This window comes from Haliotis rubra, unplaced genomic scaffold (assembly GCF_003918875.1).
Source record: "Haliotis rubra isolate DU_JTF1 unplaced genomic scaffold, ASM391887v1 Scf180, whole genome shotgun sequence".
NCBI classification, from domain to species: domain Eukaryota; kingdom Metazoa; phylum Mollusca; class Gastropoda; order Lepetellida; family Haliotidae; genus Haliotis; species Haliotis rubra.
Window position 1 is genome coordinate 280673 of NW_025765781.1, and position 17568 is coordinate 298240.

Here is a 17568-nt window from a genome sequence, read left to right on the forward strand (position 1 = left end):
GCAATTTTCTATATAGAGTTACCCCCCTTGGTCGTCTCTGGATTCAGTGATCGTATAATTGATCCCAGATTCGCCCGATAGTGATTGGGTTTTTTATCAGCACCAGAGTTGAAGAGATGGTGCTGAACATTAGTTGGTTACGGAGGCTATAAGCTATGAAAACCTTGATCATGCCCACTGAAAACATTTATTCATTTAATGGAGTCACCCTTCTTCCCCCTCCCTCAGCGTGAAGCGAGAAGTAATCTGCAGTTCCGCATCAATTCGTTCTGTTGATTATTATGAAGTTGATCCACAACATCCTTATTTGTGATTATGTGTGTTTCCCTTTCTAAACATCTGTCCCATGGAGTCAATATTTTCATAATTAAGAATTTATTTTAAAAAACTTTTTAAAAAAACACACATAAACACATAACATTTTTTTTTTAAAAACAACAGGCACATACACACCCTCGCAGCCAAGGGAGTATAAGACGTATGGATGATCAATTTCTTTATATACAACGAGGAGTGACGTTTCGGTGGAGATTCTAAAACTGTTATCAAGAAGTTGTTCGTCCGTCTATCTTATCTTTACTAAGACGTCTATAGTCCTCTCAAAAGGTGTTACTCACTACAAGACAACTACACACACAAACACACGCACGCACTAACACACCCACACAAACTGTTCTCCGCTGCCCATATGACCTACATGTCGATAGCGACAGGTCAAAGGCCATGTTTACACGTATCACGTGACAAGGTTATCAGTCCATCAAATGTATATCGCTGAACGTAAATCACATTCCTTCAACCACCAGTAATGGCATGCCTATCACAAACACTTATAATACTGGCCCTTACTTCCTCCTCCCTCGGAGCGCCTCGGGACAACTTGCAGCAGAGATGGGAGGAGTGGAAAGTGAAGTACGGGAGGAGATACAGCGATCTGGGGGAGGAGGAAGAGAGGAGAGGGGCGTGGCAGGCCAACATGGGTCTGGTGGAGGCTCACAACAAGAGACGGCAAGCTGGCTTTTCCCTTGAGATGAACCAGTTCGCCGATCAGGTACGTATCGGTAACACAAGGTCATTAATTGATTCCCTCAACACTGCAGGACGGAAGTATACAATAGAAACCGGCCTTGGTTGAGATAACAACTCAGGTTTGTAGGTCATACGAAACCAGACACAAATACATCCAAGAAAGCCCATGCAAGTCTAGAATATGTGGCAAGTCTAGAATATGTGACAAGTCTAGAATATGTGGGTCGGGGTCTAGAAAATGTGGCAAGTCTAGAAAATGTGTGAGTCTAAAATATGTGGAAAGTCTAGAATATGTGGCAAGCCTAGTCTAGAATATGTGGCAAGTCTAGAAAGCAATGCAAGTCTAGAATATGTGGCAAGTCTGGGTTAGTGCAGTTCAGGAAATAAAGCCTACCGACTCATTTTTATTAGATTTTAGTAATTAATTTCAGAACTGATTTCTGTAAAATATGTTAATTTCTGAGACTTGATGTCGAACTACTGATAGATTGGCTACGGTATAACATATGTGAAAAAAACAACTCAAGACCTGGCCTCAAAACTTCAAAGCTGCATATAAATGCATGACACGTGCTGATGCACACGCGCGCACACACATGCTGGTTACTTAAATCTTTACTTCTGTTACAGTTGTAGGTATCCATCTATGGCAACAATTCACAGTGAGCTAATATAGTTTTACACCGCTCTTAGCAATATTCCAGTAACATCACGGCGGGGGACATCCTTCAATGGGCTTCACACATTGTATCCATTACATTTTAGATATTACAAATAATACAGATGTATCATGAAAAACATAATATTGAATGAACAAAGCCTAAGTAAGCCCAGTTCTATTTCGGCTCAGATTCTTCAACAACGGCATCCAGTCTTTCCCGCGCTCCAACCTCGTACAGCTGCCAGGGCAGACGACACCGAGGCATTTCAAGCCCCGCCCCCTTCATTTGATTGGCGGAGTAAAGGGGTCATCTCCGCAGTCAAAAACCAAGGGACTATCGGCAGCGCCGATGCCGTTGCAGCAGCAGGTTCGTTGCATCCTCCATGCTATTCTACTCAACTTTTGAAAAGCGATTCCAGTAATTCCATACATAACACTAACCCTAATACATTTTGAATGGTATGTGTATTGTTGCTCGTCCCTACTGTTAGACAAAGGAGAGAAAAACTCCAATAGGGGTTGCATGACCAATACATTCCGGTCTGAACATGCACGAGAGGAAACAGTATAGTATGAATAAGAGTCAGTACTAAGGATCTAAGCCGCCTTTAGCAATATTCCAGCAATATCATGGCGGGGGACTCAAGACATGGGTTCCACATATTGTACTCATGTCGGGAATCGAACTCCAGTTTTCGGTGCATCGACCTTCCGCTCTCCGGATGTCTCCAATACACTAAAGAGGCCAGTCGATAATGATGATGATGATGATGATGATGATGGCGAGGAATACTTGGACACACTGTGCGAACGTGTTCTACCGTTTGGTCTAATGGATTAGTACTTCAAGTTAAAAACGTTAAAACCTATCTATTTTCACAAGATGTCTGTTAAAAACAGAAGATATTGCACTGCTATACTGATGTTGAGAAATCATTATCAAAAAGAACTGATCACATGTGTTCGACAGAAGATTAGCATATCCTGCCCAGTACACGTCACAAACACATGCAGGGCAAGTCAATTGGTTACCTGAAAAAACACACGCGGGAACACCTGGTACAATAAAAAAACTAGGGAATGGCTTTGGACACTCGTGTATAAAGTTTGGCAATATCCTCACGTCCACAATAACTCTATTTGATTCAGACGGAAAGCACGATTCGTTCGGTGGGAATTTTGTATACTCCTCAGGAAGCTGACAATAAGTTAATCAATGTTGACACCTTTGAGAAAAATAATTATGATTGTTGTAAATGTGAACTTCTTGATCTTCTATTGTATAAATCGTTGAAGTAATAAGACACTGCCAGTGTGACAAACTGTTTACACATTCACTCACTCACTCATTATTTCGACACTTTGCTGCTAAACAAGTGAATCCTAAATCACCTCAAACTTTCTACAATTAACACTTTGGTTGCAGAATGCATGGAAAGTTGGAACGCGATAAAAACCGGACAAATGTTGAACACCAGCTACCAGGAGATCGCCGATTGTTGTCGAGCCCATAACGACACCGTCTTCGACTGCGTACACAACATCGGCGGGGTTTGTAGCGAGAAAGACTATCCGGCTCTGACGGGGCAGTGTCGGAATAATACATGTCACCCTGGACTACAGGTAAGGGCAAGGCCATATATTCCAACTGGCACCATTTTAGAATAAGACACACCTCCATCTAAAAAATTATAAGTGACCTCGCAGCCAAAACCTTTACACTGTGTTTCAGAAACAACGATTTATGCACACTCGTCGATTGTGTCCATGTAATCCTCATTCTTTTAACAAGTATGTTGAGTGGCAATACGATCGTAGAAACCTCATCAGGTATTGACAGAGTTGTGTTACCGCCTCAGACATAATTTACGATTAATTTATGATAAGATTTTACTAAATGACATAATGTGGCGGGTTGCGTACGTCTAAAAGCGATTTAGCCAGTTCATCGAAGTATAGAAAAGAAACGCATTTGGTTTTGGATGTTCAAGGGAATTATCCTTAATGCAACATCAGAAATTGTTAGCATATCAATAAGGTCATTATTTTAGTAATTATTATTATTGATGTTGGTTATATTATTTTATCATATCTTTCCTATTCAGATACAAGGCGGGAAACGACTTCCGCCAAGACGCCCGGATCTAATGATCACAGCCCTCCTTCAGCGCCCCCTGATGGTGTATGTGGACGCGAGTCACGTGACCTTCCAGCTGTACGGAGGCGGTGTCTACAGCGACCCCAACTGCAGTACAGAGAGAGTGGACCACGCCTTGCAGCTCGTGGGGTACGGACAGAAGGAGGGACAGAAGTACTGGATATGTAAAAACAGCTGGAGTGAGTATGTCCACGTTTTTCACGCTAACAGACGCGAGGTCGGCATACTTGTCTAAGGCGCCGCAATTAGCTGTGATGAGTTGCTCCCCTTCGCTGTGCAAGAGACGTATTTTAGTGGTCTCGAATCCTTGATTCGAACTGATATGTGTAAACAAGAAAGGTAAGGCACTTAGCGGATGACACCTCCCTTATTGCATCATGGAGCGACGTTTCTGTACAGATACTTTCGGCGTTAACGCATTTGAGTGGCATGTAGCGCATGGATACACAACTTCTGTAATATCGATGTAAGCGACGTTTGGGTGTAGATGCACACACTTGATTGCTAAAACTGTTAGCATCTACACCGAAACATCGCTTACATCGATATTAAAGAAGTTGTATATCCATAGAACTGTCTCCGTTGTTCGAATTCATCACACCAGCTGCATGCCACTCAAATGCGTTAACGCCATAAGTATCTGTACAGAAACATCGCTTACATTGTTAACACAGAAGTTGTGTATCCATAGAACGTTCTCCGTTCTTAGAGCGTTCTCGACCAAACATCTCTTCCGAAACGTCGCATCATAAAAGGTGTTATCCTTAAAGTATGTTTCAGTTACCTTTCTAGTTACTCACCAGCTAAAATGCCAATCAGACATAGGATTATGTTTAAGCACAACAGTCGTCAAATTCACAGTGACTAAAGTGTTAAACGTAAGAGACATAATTGCGGTTTTTCTTCCCAAATGCATCTGCGGTGTTCATGATACACTGTTGAAATTGCCGTGAAATTAATTCAAGGAAAACTACATGGCTTGTGTGGCAGACAATTTGTAGAGACACTTTTCATTGAAAGTAGAGGGGACACAGAGGTAAAGACACACACGCCCCGCACACACGCACGCACAAGCGTAACTTTGTGACACCCCCGTGTTGTACATGTTTCAGGTTCCAGATGGGGGATGGACGGCTACATCTGGATACGGAGAGGATCTGATGAATGTGCCATAGAGTCATACGTTTCCTATCCCTACTGACGTGTAACACAACCTGTCAATAAACTTGAAACAGATTGATGATCGAGTAAGGATTTGTCAGTTATGTATAATGGATTGATGGCGATGGGTTGAGAATCTGCAGCATGTCCGCTTATTAAATCTGTTATTATATAGCTCTGGTTACAGAATAACTCTCGTGCGTCCATCGAGTCGTGAGTGAGTATGGTTTTACGCTGATCTTAACACATTTCCAGCAATATCACGGCAGCAGAACAGAAATCGGCTTCATACATTGTACATTTGGAGAATTGAACCCGGTGTGACGAGCGAACGCATAACATATTAGGCTACCCCATCGCCCTTTACCGATTAGTAAACAAATAGAAAGTGAATCGATGGGATTTTACAAGACAACCAGCCCGGTATGGAGGTCTATACGTAAGTTTCGGGGTGCAAAAGCTTCGTTGTGCGCATTTCCAGTGTGTACACAAGTTTAAGGTGTATGTCTTCATAACTATTAGCTGTGGATAACTGTTCACGTAGCGCCATCTTAATGGGTAAAGTTGAATGCATATCGTTACCCTTGGAACAAACATCAAGGTCCCATAAATCAGACAGCCAGCAAGCAAACCAACCAACCAACCAACCAACCAGACCGCGAGCCAGTGAGGAAATCAAGCAACCGAACATTTTCAATTAAATCTTCAAATCATTATTGAAGACAAATTCCACGTTGCAGGAACATACTTATGTTATTCCACGTTAGTGGCAATTGTTACGTGAAGCTATTATAATACAGATGTTTCTCTAATGCCTTACCGGTCACTGGTTTCCTTACCTATATCTGATTGACCTCCAGGTGGTTCCCCTATGGAGATTTTCCATCGTAGTGAGCGAGTTTAGTTTTATGCCACTTTTAGCAATATTCCAGCAATATCACGTCGGGGGACACCAGAAATGGGCTTCACACATTGTCCCCGTGTGAGGAATCGAACCTGGGCCTAGATTTTTGAAGCACTCTTATCGCTAAGATAGTCGTAAGTGTCATAGAATAACATTAACTTACGACTATCTTAGCGCTAAGAGAGCTTCGAAAATCTAGGCCCAGGATCTTTGGCGTGAGGAGCGAACGTTTTAACCACTAGGCTATTTCTCGTATACCCACCGCCCCTATTGCATAATACGTGCATGGGATATATATGGTGGCTGATTAGGGATCGCTTTCTCGCCTTAAAATTCGGAGGCGAGAAAGCGAGAAAGCGATATCATAGATACACAATGATATCACATGAGGATTTCTTTATCGTGAAACTTCGCGGAGATTCTTTATCACGAACATATTATTTGACCTTGTATCAAGTGGAGATCTGTTATCGTTTAAACACAGTTGTGTGTCTTGGTAACAGGGACATTCACGTATCACTAAAACACGTGAAACTTAGTTTTTGCGAAACACGGGATTGCCTAAAAATTAAACCCAAATCCCTAAAATTCCCTTATTATGAACACAAGTCTGTTGCTTCATTAAAACACGACTCATGAAATAGCTGGATTTGCAGGTAAGGAGACCAAAGAACAGCGATGTATCCCTGTCTCAGTAACTGGGAATAGTACCACCCCGATAGGCGATGGACATTTGTTATCTGTCGGTCGTGATAACCCTGTGGGGATGTCACTGGGGTCATTTAGTGGCAGATACCCAACACAAGGGGTCACGTTGGTACTAATATATGCAATGGCAAACAAAAATTCTCGTCGCCCTTGCACATCCACACATTAGTGGGATAACGGTTTTCACCCAGTATTGAGATAACTACAGGCAACTGTTGCGAAGCTGTGGACGTTTAGGGCACACCTTGTATTTAAATGTGAAGCACTGTCACAAAGCCGGGAGAGTTCAATTTTCATATATACTGGACAAAATAAGTTAGGGATATTGGTATTGTTAAGATAGATATTTTATCAGTGTGTCAATGAATGAATAAATCTTTATTCATAATTTCAAAATTTACATATGTCCCTAACTTATTTTGTCAAGTATGGATGTCTCCAGTTTGTTTTTATTACCCGATTTAAGACCATTGGATTTGGTAGACATTTATCCGAACTTTTACAGTTTCATTCTGTTCCCTTGTGGGACGTTATTCAAATTCTATACGACCAGACAGAATTGATAGTTGTTTCTCTTTCATGTAAGACAATCTGGGAGAACTACATAGTGCCGCAAATATATGAGCGAGTGAGTTTAGTTTTACGCCGCTTTTAGCAATATTCAAGTAATATCACGACAGGGGACACCAGAAATGGGCTTCACACATTGTACCCATGTGGGGAATCAAACCCGTGTCTTCGGCGTGACGAGCGAACGCTTTAACCACTAGGCTACCCAACCGCTCCCGGTAACAACTGTATTGTTGTAGATAACCTTTAAAAGAACAATAATACATTTATTCGGGCTCTCTGTCTACAACGTTTTTTCTATGTTATTTGCTAAAACAGGTTTTCAAGTTGAACTATATTACCTGTTGACGCTGTGACGTAATATGTTAATGCGTACGTTCTGCGGAAACTCGATTGGGTTTTGGAAACTGTTAAAATAGCTGTCTGAGAGGTAGTCTGCAACAGAATTTAAGAATGATATCATTTGATAAAGAGGTTATCACACTTGTGTGTTAGGGGATTGTAAATATCCGCTATAAGGAATAGACATTGCATTTAGCACGCCTAGATGTATGAACTGTTTGTAAGTGTACATATGCGGTCTCGGGTTGGAACGACTGACTGACTGACTGACTTTGGTTTTACGCCGCTTTTAGCAATATTCCAGCAACATCACGGCAGGGGACACCGAAAATGGGCTTCACACATTGTACCCATGTGGGGTTTCGAACCCGGGTCTTCGGCATGACGAGCGAACGCTTTAACCACTAGGCTACCCCACCGCCCCCATGGGTAGGAACGACCTTCAGCAACCTACGGGATCTGGTGGTCAGGCTCGCTGACTTGGTTGACACATGTCATCGTATCCCAGTTGCGTAGATCGGATTGTCTGGTCCAGACTCGATTATTTTCAGACTCGAGTTGGCAAATTGCTGAGTGCGATATTAAACAACAAACAAATATAAAATGGGCGCAAGTAAATACACGCAGGGTATGATCAGCATGCGCACGCACGCGCACACGCACACCTTGACATAAATAAACAACTCAAGATAAGTCTGTGATATTCTTATACCTATTTCTAAAACTAGTCATACAACGATATAAAATTAAACAAACATTCAATCACTGTGGGAGATGATTTTTATTATATAATTGGAGGCGAGTCTTTTCTCCAACAGCAATAGATACTATCATACGTTGCTAAAATGCTCATGACCTCTAACAATGTAAGGCCTATGAAAGTACCTCTAAATACCTTAATCGTGTATATAACAGTTATAAATGTATTAGAATCTATGCATTCTATTTTCCTTGCTCTTGTTAATTACTACCGTTTTGCACACATTGAAAATTATACATAACTGTGCGGTGAATGTTTTTCCTTTTTCTTCTTTTTCTGCAAAGCCAATGCGTTGAGCTGATAGATTCAAGATATACTTTGAAAAGTTAAGACTCAATACCATTATTTACTTTTGCATAATAACTCGATTTAATCATGTAATAACCTTACGAATTATAAGAATTACACAAGAAATCAATTGTTTCGAAAACCTGATTTCATTTACACATACTGAAGGACAGAAGAAAGCATATATTTAAAATTTGAATCTGAAAAAATTGCAGTCGTAATTTTAAAAATACTTCACCAGGATGACTTGATGTAAGGCGATGCATCTAATAGTGCATACCCGTATGCACTTGACTACGTGCAGGTTAAGCCAAATCACGTGACACTGTCGCGAGGATTGAATGACTTCCTATACGGCAGTCACGGGACCACGTGGCACACACTCTGTCATGTGATAAAATTCTTATCTGCCCGCAACAGTCAATGGATAAGATCGACCGCAGCATATAAAATAGAGCTACGTTAACACAACAACACAACCACTTCACCAACAAACATGAAGGTTGCGTGCGTCGTTCTTTTACTGGCCCTTACTTCCTCCTCCCTCGGAGCGCCTCGGGACAACTTGCTGAGGAGATGGGAGGAGTGGAAAGTAAAGTACGGGAGGAGGTACAGCGGTCAGGGGGGCCACAACAACATGGTCGACGCCGGCTTCTCCCTTGAGATGAACAACCTCGCCGACGGGGTATGTATCAGCAATGCAATGCAACTCATCTATGTGTATATGCATAGATTAATAGATTTCCCATCGTTTCGACAAATTATCAGTACATGCATTTATAAATCTATTTTATCTCTTTCCTTAATTCATCAGTAGAGCCGGTGAGGTAGCTTAGTGGGTAAAGCGTTCGTTCGTCACGCCGAAGACCCGGGTTCGATTCCCCATATGGGTACAATGTGCGACACCCATTCCTGGTGTCCCCCGCCGTGATATTTCTGGAATATTGCTAAAAGCGACGTAAAACAAAAGTCACTCACTAACTTAGTGTCGCCAAATTCCTGAGAAAACGTCGATGCCACATTGAAGCGTAACTCACTAATTCGACAATAGACTAATCATTACAGACATTCATTTTCACAATGTCGCAATACGTTCATGGATAAACTTGTCTCCCGTACAAAGATATACGATATAATATCACTATGAACCTTATTACGACAGCTTATGCAAATAGCAAAGGTGTGGATTCATGACATACACCTGCTACTTGATTCATGGGCAGTATTAGTGATAAGAACGATATAAGGATACATTACAGGTACAGTCGGTAAATACAAGACACACATAGCATGTCCGATCAAGATTTATGATTTCTATACTGACCAACAAAAGAAAGTATACATAGTCGTATGATGGCGATATGTTACATACATCATATGTCGCAGCATGTCACAGAATGTCACAGTGTCCTGTGTCCTGACTACGTTTACAGTGTTTAGGCGACAGTTTTCAGATGAAAGATTTTCATTTGCCGAACTGAAAAAACAACAATATTATACACCAGGAAAATCTTTGTGTATGGCTTCCCACCTGTTTTGATTTTTTAAAACTGGTCCTCTCACAGTCCCCGAACCGCAGTTTCCCTTCCACTCAGCTCTGCAAAGCTAAAACCCTAAATGAAGCAAGTCTAGATTTCCTCAGGTTCAGGTTCTGAATCTCCCATCTCACTGGGGCTGGTTTTCAATTTAATTAGAATTGTTTAATTCTGTCAAAATTATGTATGTTCAGATACAATGCGTTAGTCTATACAAACACATACATGAGCTAAAACGATCATATCTTGCTGTATTGATAATTGAGCATTACAATCAGCATGCAACACGTTGTTGATGACTTTAAATCAAGTTTATCGATACTCTGTATCGGGTTGTAATGGTATGGGCATTTGTTATTTGCTAAACAATTTCTATTACAATACTGCGTCATAATACCAAGAATGACGTCACCTCTACGTCATCTCAGTTTGAACGCACGTGGCTGCATGGAAACAATAAAAACAAAACTATCCAATACGAAAACAAACAAAGAGCGAGGGTAAGTGGATAAAGCGTTAGCTCTTTACGCCGAAGATCCAGGTTCGATTTTCAAAAGGCTACAATGCGATATACCCACCCGAAACTTGAATATTCACTCATCAATCCCTTTGCATTCTTTACCGTATTACCCATACGGGCTAAGATACACAGGTGATTATTTTTGTGATAATTGCACATGTGCTTTTCAGTGATTCTCAACGTTGATTGGTCAACTAAGCAGAGAAGAAATATGATTGGTTGACGGAACTACTTTTCATGATCCACGTTCATTGACAACTTTTACCGTTTCATTGATAATTAGAACGTGCTGTAATCACACATTCCGAGATTTAAAAAAGAAAACAAAGGTCAAAGAATATGAGTAATCTTTTTATTAGACGTTATTATTTTGCAATAAAATTACGTTATAAATAGTAGTCTTTTTAAATTATATAATCTTAAAAAACCCACTAAAACAATCGTTTGCATAGTTTGTAAACAAACATGGCCGCCGTTAGGCTAACCCCGATCAAGGTCACTTACCTAGATAAATTTGACGGTGACCAAATAGGAAGAGTGATAAGAATTTTACAGCCCTTGAATTCCCAAAACCTGTTTGTTGTTAAGACTGAATTCGGGGAAATAGAAACAGCAAAATACTGACCAAAAATGTTATCTGAATGTGTAACAAGTGAGTCGGACACGGCGTCCATGCCATCGAACCAGAAAACAGCTCGTTTCTTACCGGAATCAGTGCTAAATGTTCTTCAAGATGACTTTTTATATCCATTCATTCCTAATCAATCCGAGAGGTTGGTCCTAGTAGCCGATGCAGAGATTGACACATTTCATAGACTCGGATTCCGACTAGAGTTATCCTCTCGGAACTGCTGTACTCTACTGTGACGTGAGTGTAACACGCCAATGCTCGGCTCTGTGAACATTATTTCAACTCGGGCATATTTCCCGTAATCACTCGTACCGAGTTGGTTATTCTCTAAATATCTCATATACCGTTGAACATTATCCAAAATTCTATATTGTCAGAGGCTTTCCGGACGTCAGCTCTTCAAACATTCACCTGTAGTGGACGTTTCCCTTGGCAACGAGTTACCATCAGCTCCTCCCAAGACGTTCGACTGGAGAAGCAAAGGAGTTATCTCCCCTGTTAGCAACCAAGGAGAATTGGGCAGTCCTGTCGCCATTGTTGCTGAAGGTGCTGTATTTTAACTATTTATAGACTCGAGTTCATCATCGCCATCCTTACTATGTACCCAATCACAGCTGGGTGGGCTGGGACACATAGTCACAGTACTTTGTCCAAGTCTACTGCACGTTGCTGTACCCGCAACTGGGTGTTTGCATGTATTCATGTGGCCACCATTCCGTTGGTATATGACCAGATGGTGGCCACATGAATACGTGCAAACACCCAGTTGCAGGTACAGCAACGTGCAGTAAACTTGGACAAAGTACTGTGACTACGTGTCCCAGTCCACCAAGCTGTGAATGGGTACCTTGTAAGGATGGGAAAGCCACATTAACTTGGTGCGCCTAGTGGCTACAAGAGGTGTATGATCCCCAGGGAGTTGAGATTATATATATATATATACACACATGTATATACATGTACATGTATAAGGAAAACTGCCATGAAGTGGTGTTCCCTTATTTGATTCTCTCGGTATATATATAACTTACTTTTATCATGGTAAGGATAGCTCGGCCTATCAACTGTGATATACGGTATACTTAACTTCATGTCACTATAACCCTTGGTACGCAGTGGGACATTAAACTAAAATATCTATGGTGTGTTAAATTAAACTACATACATTTTGACCTACCTCTCGATGAACTAAATATGAAATCCCTTTTATATAACGTGAAATTCCCTTATAATCAACTAAACGTGAAATCCCTTTTGAAGTTTACGCAATGAAGAAATGTCTTTCTAGCAACTGTCAAAATGTTAATGGATAATTCTCTCAACTATGTGTGTTTCTATTTCTATCTAATCTATACTTTTCTTGCTTGTTCAACATCTATCACTGGGAAGAGTTACCCATTAACAATCGGTCACTAGCGCCTTAAACTGCAAGTCTAACATATGTTTATCATACGCGGTCGACCTTTACTCAGAATCTCGTGCAGTATGAACAGCTAATGGCCTTGCCGCGCTTCAGGTGTATTTGTGCTATCAGTACGGTGTCCGAGAACATCAGTTCTTTACGGTCCCTTCAGAACAACCCTTAATGATACTATACAGAATACAATAGGCCAATGAGCTGCAGTTCAGAGAAATAAAACACGTTTTACATACGTTACTTGTACGATGGTAGCGATAAGTCTAAAGGTGGTGAGGTGAGGTGAAATTGGGTTTAACGTCGTGCTTGAGAATATTTCGCTCATATGACGACGTGCATGCGTGTGTATGGGTATGTGCGGCTGCTTGTACTAGCCCAGACTTAAAGCTGGTTTTATAGTGCTAGCCCACTGAGATACCATGCCGCAGTGAAGCATGAATAACCCACTCAGACACAGTATACTGACTCCGAGCCGACCAGTCCTTGTTGTACCCATTAATGCCGAGCGCCAGGCAGGGACCAACAAGTACCATCTTTTAACGTCTGTTGGTATGACGCGGTCGGGGATAAGTCTAAAGGAGACAATAGTTGTCAAGCGCAACGTTTAGCGCGGTGAACCCTTGGATGGGCGATTGTTTGGTAGCTTGGCTCCTGAGGGTTTCTAGGAGTTCATTCCTACCCCACAACGAAGCACATGACATGCATGTGGTCTCACAATAGGCAAGTGAGTCTGTTCAAACTTGCCTCTGTTCATCCAGCAGAAAATGGGTACCCGGTGGGACAAGTCATGTGACGATTACCCTTCTGGCGCCTCAGAGGCAGCTTGGGTTATCCGGGGTAATAATATTCAGATTGTGATTACAGCGTCTAATGAGCCACTAACAGATGGACACAATGCGCTATATATATTACTATTATTATTAAGCAGTATATGGGCCATGTGTTTAATCGCGTATAGTGTCCTGTATTACTGCAATATGGGCTGTTGATTATGAAGTCATCAACCTTCCCTTGTTTTGAACAGAATGTGTCGCCAGCCTCCAGGCCATCAAGACTGGCGAGTTGCCTCAGCTGAGCTCACAGGAGATTCAGGACTGTTGCCCGATGCCAGTGGGCGAGGTCTTTGACTGCATCCACAACTTCGGCGGCGTTTGCAGCAGGTCCACCTACCCCGTTATCACAGGACATTGCAGAAACAGCTCATGTCAAGCGGAAGTGCAGGCAAGGCCTCATGTGATGGTCAAATACAGTACAGACAAAACAAACGTTCCCCTTCCACTGTAGCAAGTATTAAATGTCCTCTCCATAACCAAGAGACTTGCCCAATCCGACTTTCCAAAGGACATTTTAACTTTGTTAGAAATAGGAACGGAATCGACAATGTGGGAAAAAGTCATAAAAAGGTTCACCATATCTCAGTGTTGCAGCATATTGTTCCCTATATAACTCAGGGGCGGTGGGGGTAGCCTAGTGGTTAAAGCGTTCGCTCGTCACTGGGACGACCCGTGTTCGGTGCCCCACATGGATAAGATGAGTGAAGCCCGGTTTTCCGATGTGATATTGCTAGAATGTTGCTAAAAGGGGCGTAAAAACATACTAACTTTCAAGAAGACGCTTAGAATTTAGGCAGTTCTTATATGAAGAGTAGGTGGATTGTCAAAGTTTCACCCTTCGGTATTTCCCGGATTGTTTACCTACATCATGCTGCCTCAGCACCAAAAGGGTGCCCGGAAGGATTGGAAGTTAGGCTGTTCAACTTTCTCCCAGCATACTGATAATCGATTTGAACTCGATTTGTGATTATAACAATGGACTATTTTGAATAAGGATTAGGATTATCATACAGTTTTGGCATACATAGAATCGAGTTAGCCTGCCTTTTTTTTATACTAAATATGTCAACACGATGCGACACAAGGTCAAGACTTCGCTGAGCGCGGAGAGTCTTTGGATAGGTGACCGTGGTGGTCAGCTTGACCCTTCAGAGTTGCTAGGACTTCAGCCCTGCCCCACAACGAAGCACATGTGGTCTCACCTCACTCAAGTCACTTTGTTAAAAAATACCTCTGTTCAAAAATGCCTGTTTATCCAGCAGAAAATGGGTACCCGGTGGGATAAGTGACTATTAACCTTCTAGCGCCCCGCAGGCAGCTTGGGTTATCCGGGGTAATAATAGAAGTGCTTTGAGTATGTCCTCGCCACATGTAAAGGCGCTATGGAAATGGACTATTATCATCATTATAATTATTATTACGTGTTTATTCGAGCACTCTTTCTACAGATCCAGGGAGGGAAATCCGTGCCAGCAAGCCAAGTGGACAAAATGGTGGACGACTTGCTCCAGCGCCCCCTGTTGGCACTCATCGATGCCAGCAAACCTTCGTTCGAGGAGTACAGTAGTGGCATCTACAGTGACGCCGACTGCAGCAAGACTGTAGTTGACCACGCCTTGCAAGTGGTGGGGTACGGGGAGGAGGATGGACAGGAGTTTTGGATTTGCAAGAACAGCTGGGGTACGTCTAGAGGAATATTTGTAAATATGATAATCACCACAATGTTTAGCTCATCGTGTATAGCAGGACACGTTTGTTGTATCAGGATGTTGCTGGTAATTTGTCTTAGTTGCCCGTGAAGGTCCGGGTTAGGATTGGTCTGAACTAACCCATGCTTGTCGTAAGAGGCGACTAACGGGATCAGGTGGTCAGGCTCACTGACTTGGTTGACACATGTCATCGCGTCCTAATTGCGCAGATCGAAGTTCATGTATTGATCACAGGGTTGTCTGGTCCAGACTCGATTATTTACCGATCGCTACCATATTGCTGGAGTATTGCCGAGTGCGGTGTAAAACTAAACTCACTCACTCACTTTATGGCTGAAGTTCGTACATCATCATTGCAGAACCAACACTCACTAATAATTATGCCGAACCGCTCTGTTAAACATCCCACTGGTGTTCTTCTATCAAACAGTAGAGGCCATGGCATATACGATTAATCTTCAAAAATGGCCTAATAATGAGCGAAAATGAACATTCTTTATATGGCTGTCCTGACGACGATGTTTAACATCTGATCAGAGCCTATAAGTGAGTTTAGTTTTACGCCGCTTTTAGTAATATTCCAGCAATAACACGGCAGGGGACACCAGAAATGGGCTTCACCCATTGTACCCATTTGGAGATTGAGACCCGGGCATTTCTTCGGCATGACAGAACGAACGCTTTGGCCACTAGGCTACTCCACCGCCTCCGGAGCCTATGAGCATTTCTAGACATACCAAAGTTATTGTCATCCACACAAAACGTCGTACTTCTCATGAGAAACGCAAACGTCAGCGAATGACGAACGGACGACGCCTCACAACAAAGCGACCTTGACATGGCGGTTAGAGGTGAGGTGAGGTTTTACGTCGTGCTTGAGAATATTTCGCTCATATGACGACGTGCATGCGTGTGTATGTGCGGCTGCTTGTACTAGCCCACTCAGACACATTATACTGACTCCGAGCCGACCAGTCCTTGTTGTACCCATTAATGCCGAGCGCCAGGCAGGGACCAACAAGTACCATATTTTAACGTCTTTTGGTATGACGCGGTCGGAGATCGAACCCGCGACCTTCCGCTCTCCGGGCGGACGCTCTAACCACTACACCACGGAGGCGGTTATGGCGAAACTTTTATTTTAAAGAGGCAACTGAACCATACGTACATGTTCCTATACACGTAAACACTGTTGTTAATCCACCACTGTATCTAGATGTGTTGTTTCAGGGGAGTCCTGGGGAGAGAATGGCTACATCCGCATCAAGAAGGGATCCGACACATGCGGAGTTGAATCCCATGCTAGCTACCCCTACTAGCACCAGATGATTTAAACTCAGTATCATGAGGCAGAAATATTCACATTGATGTACTCTAACCTTGCAGTTGTTAAGCATTGATTAATCACTGGGTCTATTTCTCCTCCATACGATGATCATTTCTGTTCCCATACGGAATACACTACACGTTCATAATCAAAATGTATATTTTTTAAAATAAAAGTCAATTATGAAAACTCGTTTTATGAGTATTGATTGTGATGATTTTCGCATTTTGATTGCTAAAATACTGACAATTACGTCATTGTGGAACATTAGTTTCCGAATTCTTCCAATGGTAGGAATCACATATATACTCGAAGTATTGGTGCTTTACTTAAGGCAAGTACGTAATTAGAATCAACACAGTTTGAGCCTCTTTGGTGAATGTCATCACATTCGGGGTTAAAATGTGACCAATATAAATATAGATCCATTAAAATGAGGGTATCATTAAGAAACATCTGCCTCAAACCAATCGGGATAACCGTTTGGCGGCAGTGACAGTCGACTACTACTTTATGATGATACATCAACGCTTATGATGTGAGTGAGTGAGTTTAGTTGTACGCCGCACTCAGCACTCAGCTATTATGGCGGCGGTCTGTAATAATCGAGACTGGACCTGACAATCCAGTGAGCAAAAGCATGAGCATCGATTTGCGCAATTGGGAACCGATGACGCGTGTCAACCAAGTCAGCGAGTCTGACCATCCGATCCCGTTAGTCGCCTCTAACGACATAACGCATGATGTGACAACGTAGGATTTGCACAGAATCCATAAGGAAGGATATGATAATATGTTACTTATTTCGAATATATTCAACATAGAGCATGCGATTTCACTTAGCAAGATTTTACTATGTAATGGTTTTGTTCATGTCGAAATCTGATGGGGAGGTGAGGTGAAATTGGGTTTAACGTCGTACTTGAGAATATTTCGCTCACCTGACGACGTGCATGCGTGTGTATGTGTATGTGCGGCTGCTTGTACTAGCCTAGATTTAAGCTGGTTTTATAGT

At 42.2% G+C, this 17568-nt stretch overlaps 2 protein-coding genes across 2 annotated transcripts; both read left to right on the top strand.

Moving 5' to 3' along the window:
- The first annotated feature begins 769 nt into the window (after positions 1 to 769).
- LOC124273417 (ervatamin-B-like) lies at positions 770 to 5084 on the top strand. Its single transcript, XM_046708678.1, has 5 exons — positions 770 to 1051; positions 1880 to 2057; positions 3117 to 3313; positions 3796 to 4027; positions 4961 to 5084. Exons 1-5 carry the CDS (start codon positions 809 to 811, stop codon positions 5047 to 5049), a joined length of 939 nt encoding a protein of 312 aa, XP_046564634.1. The 5' UTR covers positions 770 to 808; the 3' UTR covers positions 5050 to 5084.
- Positions 5085 to 8950: 3866 nt separating this feature from the next.
- Positions 8951 to 16745, top strand: LOC124273418 (zingipain-2-like). Its single transcript, XM_046708679.1, has 5 exons — positions 8951 to 9266; positions 11645 to 11813; positions 13709 to 13905; positions 14966 to 15197; positions 16457 to 16745. The coding sequence occupies exons 1-5, from the start codon at positions 9078 to 9080 to the stop codon at positions 16543 to 16545; spliced, it is 876 nt and encodes a 291-aa protein (XP_046564635.1). The 5' UTR covers positions 8951 to 9077; the 3' UTR covers positions 16546 to 16745.
- The last annotated feature ends 823 nt before the right edge of the window (positions 16746 to 17568 follow it).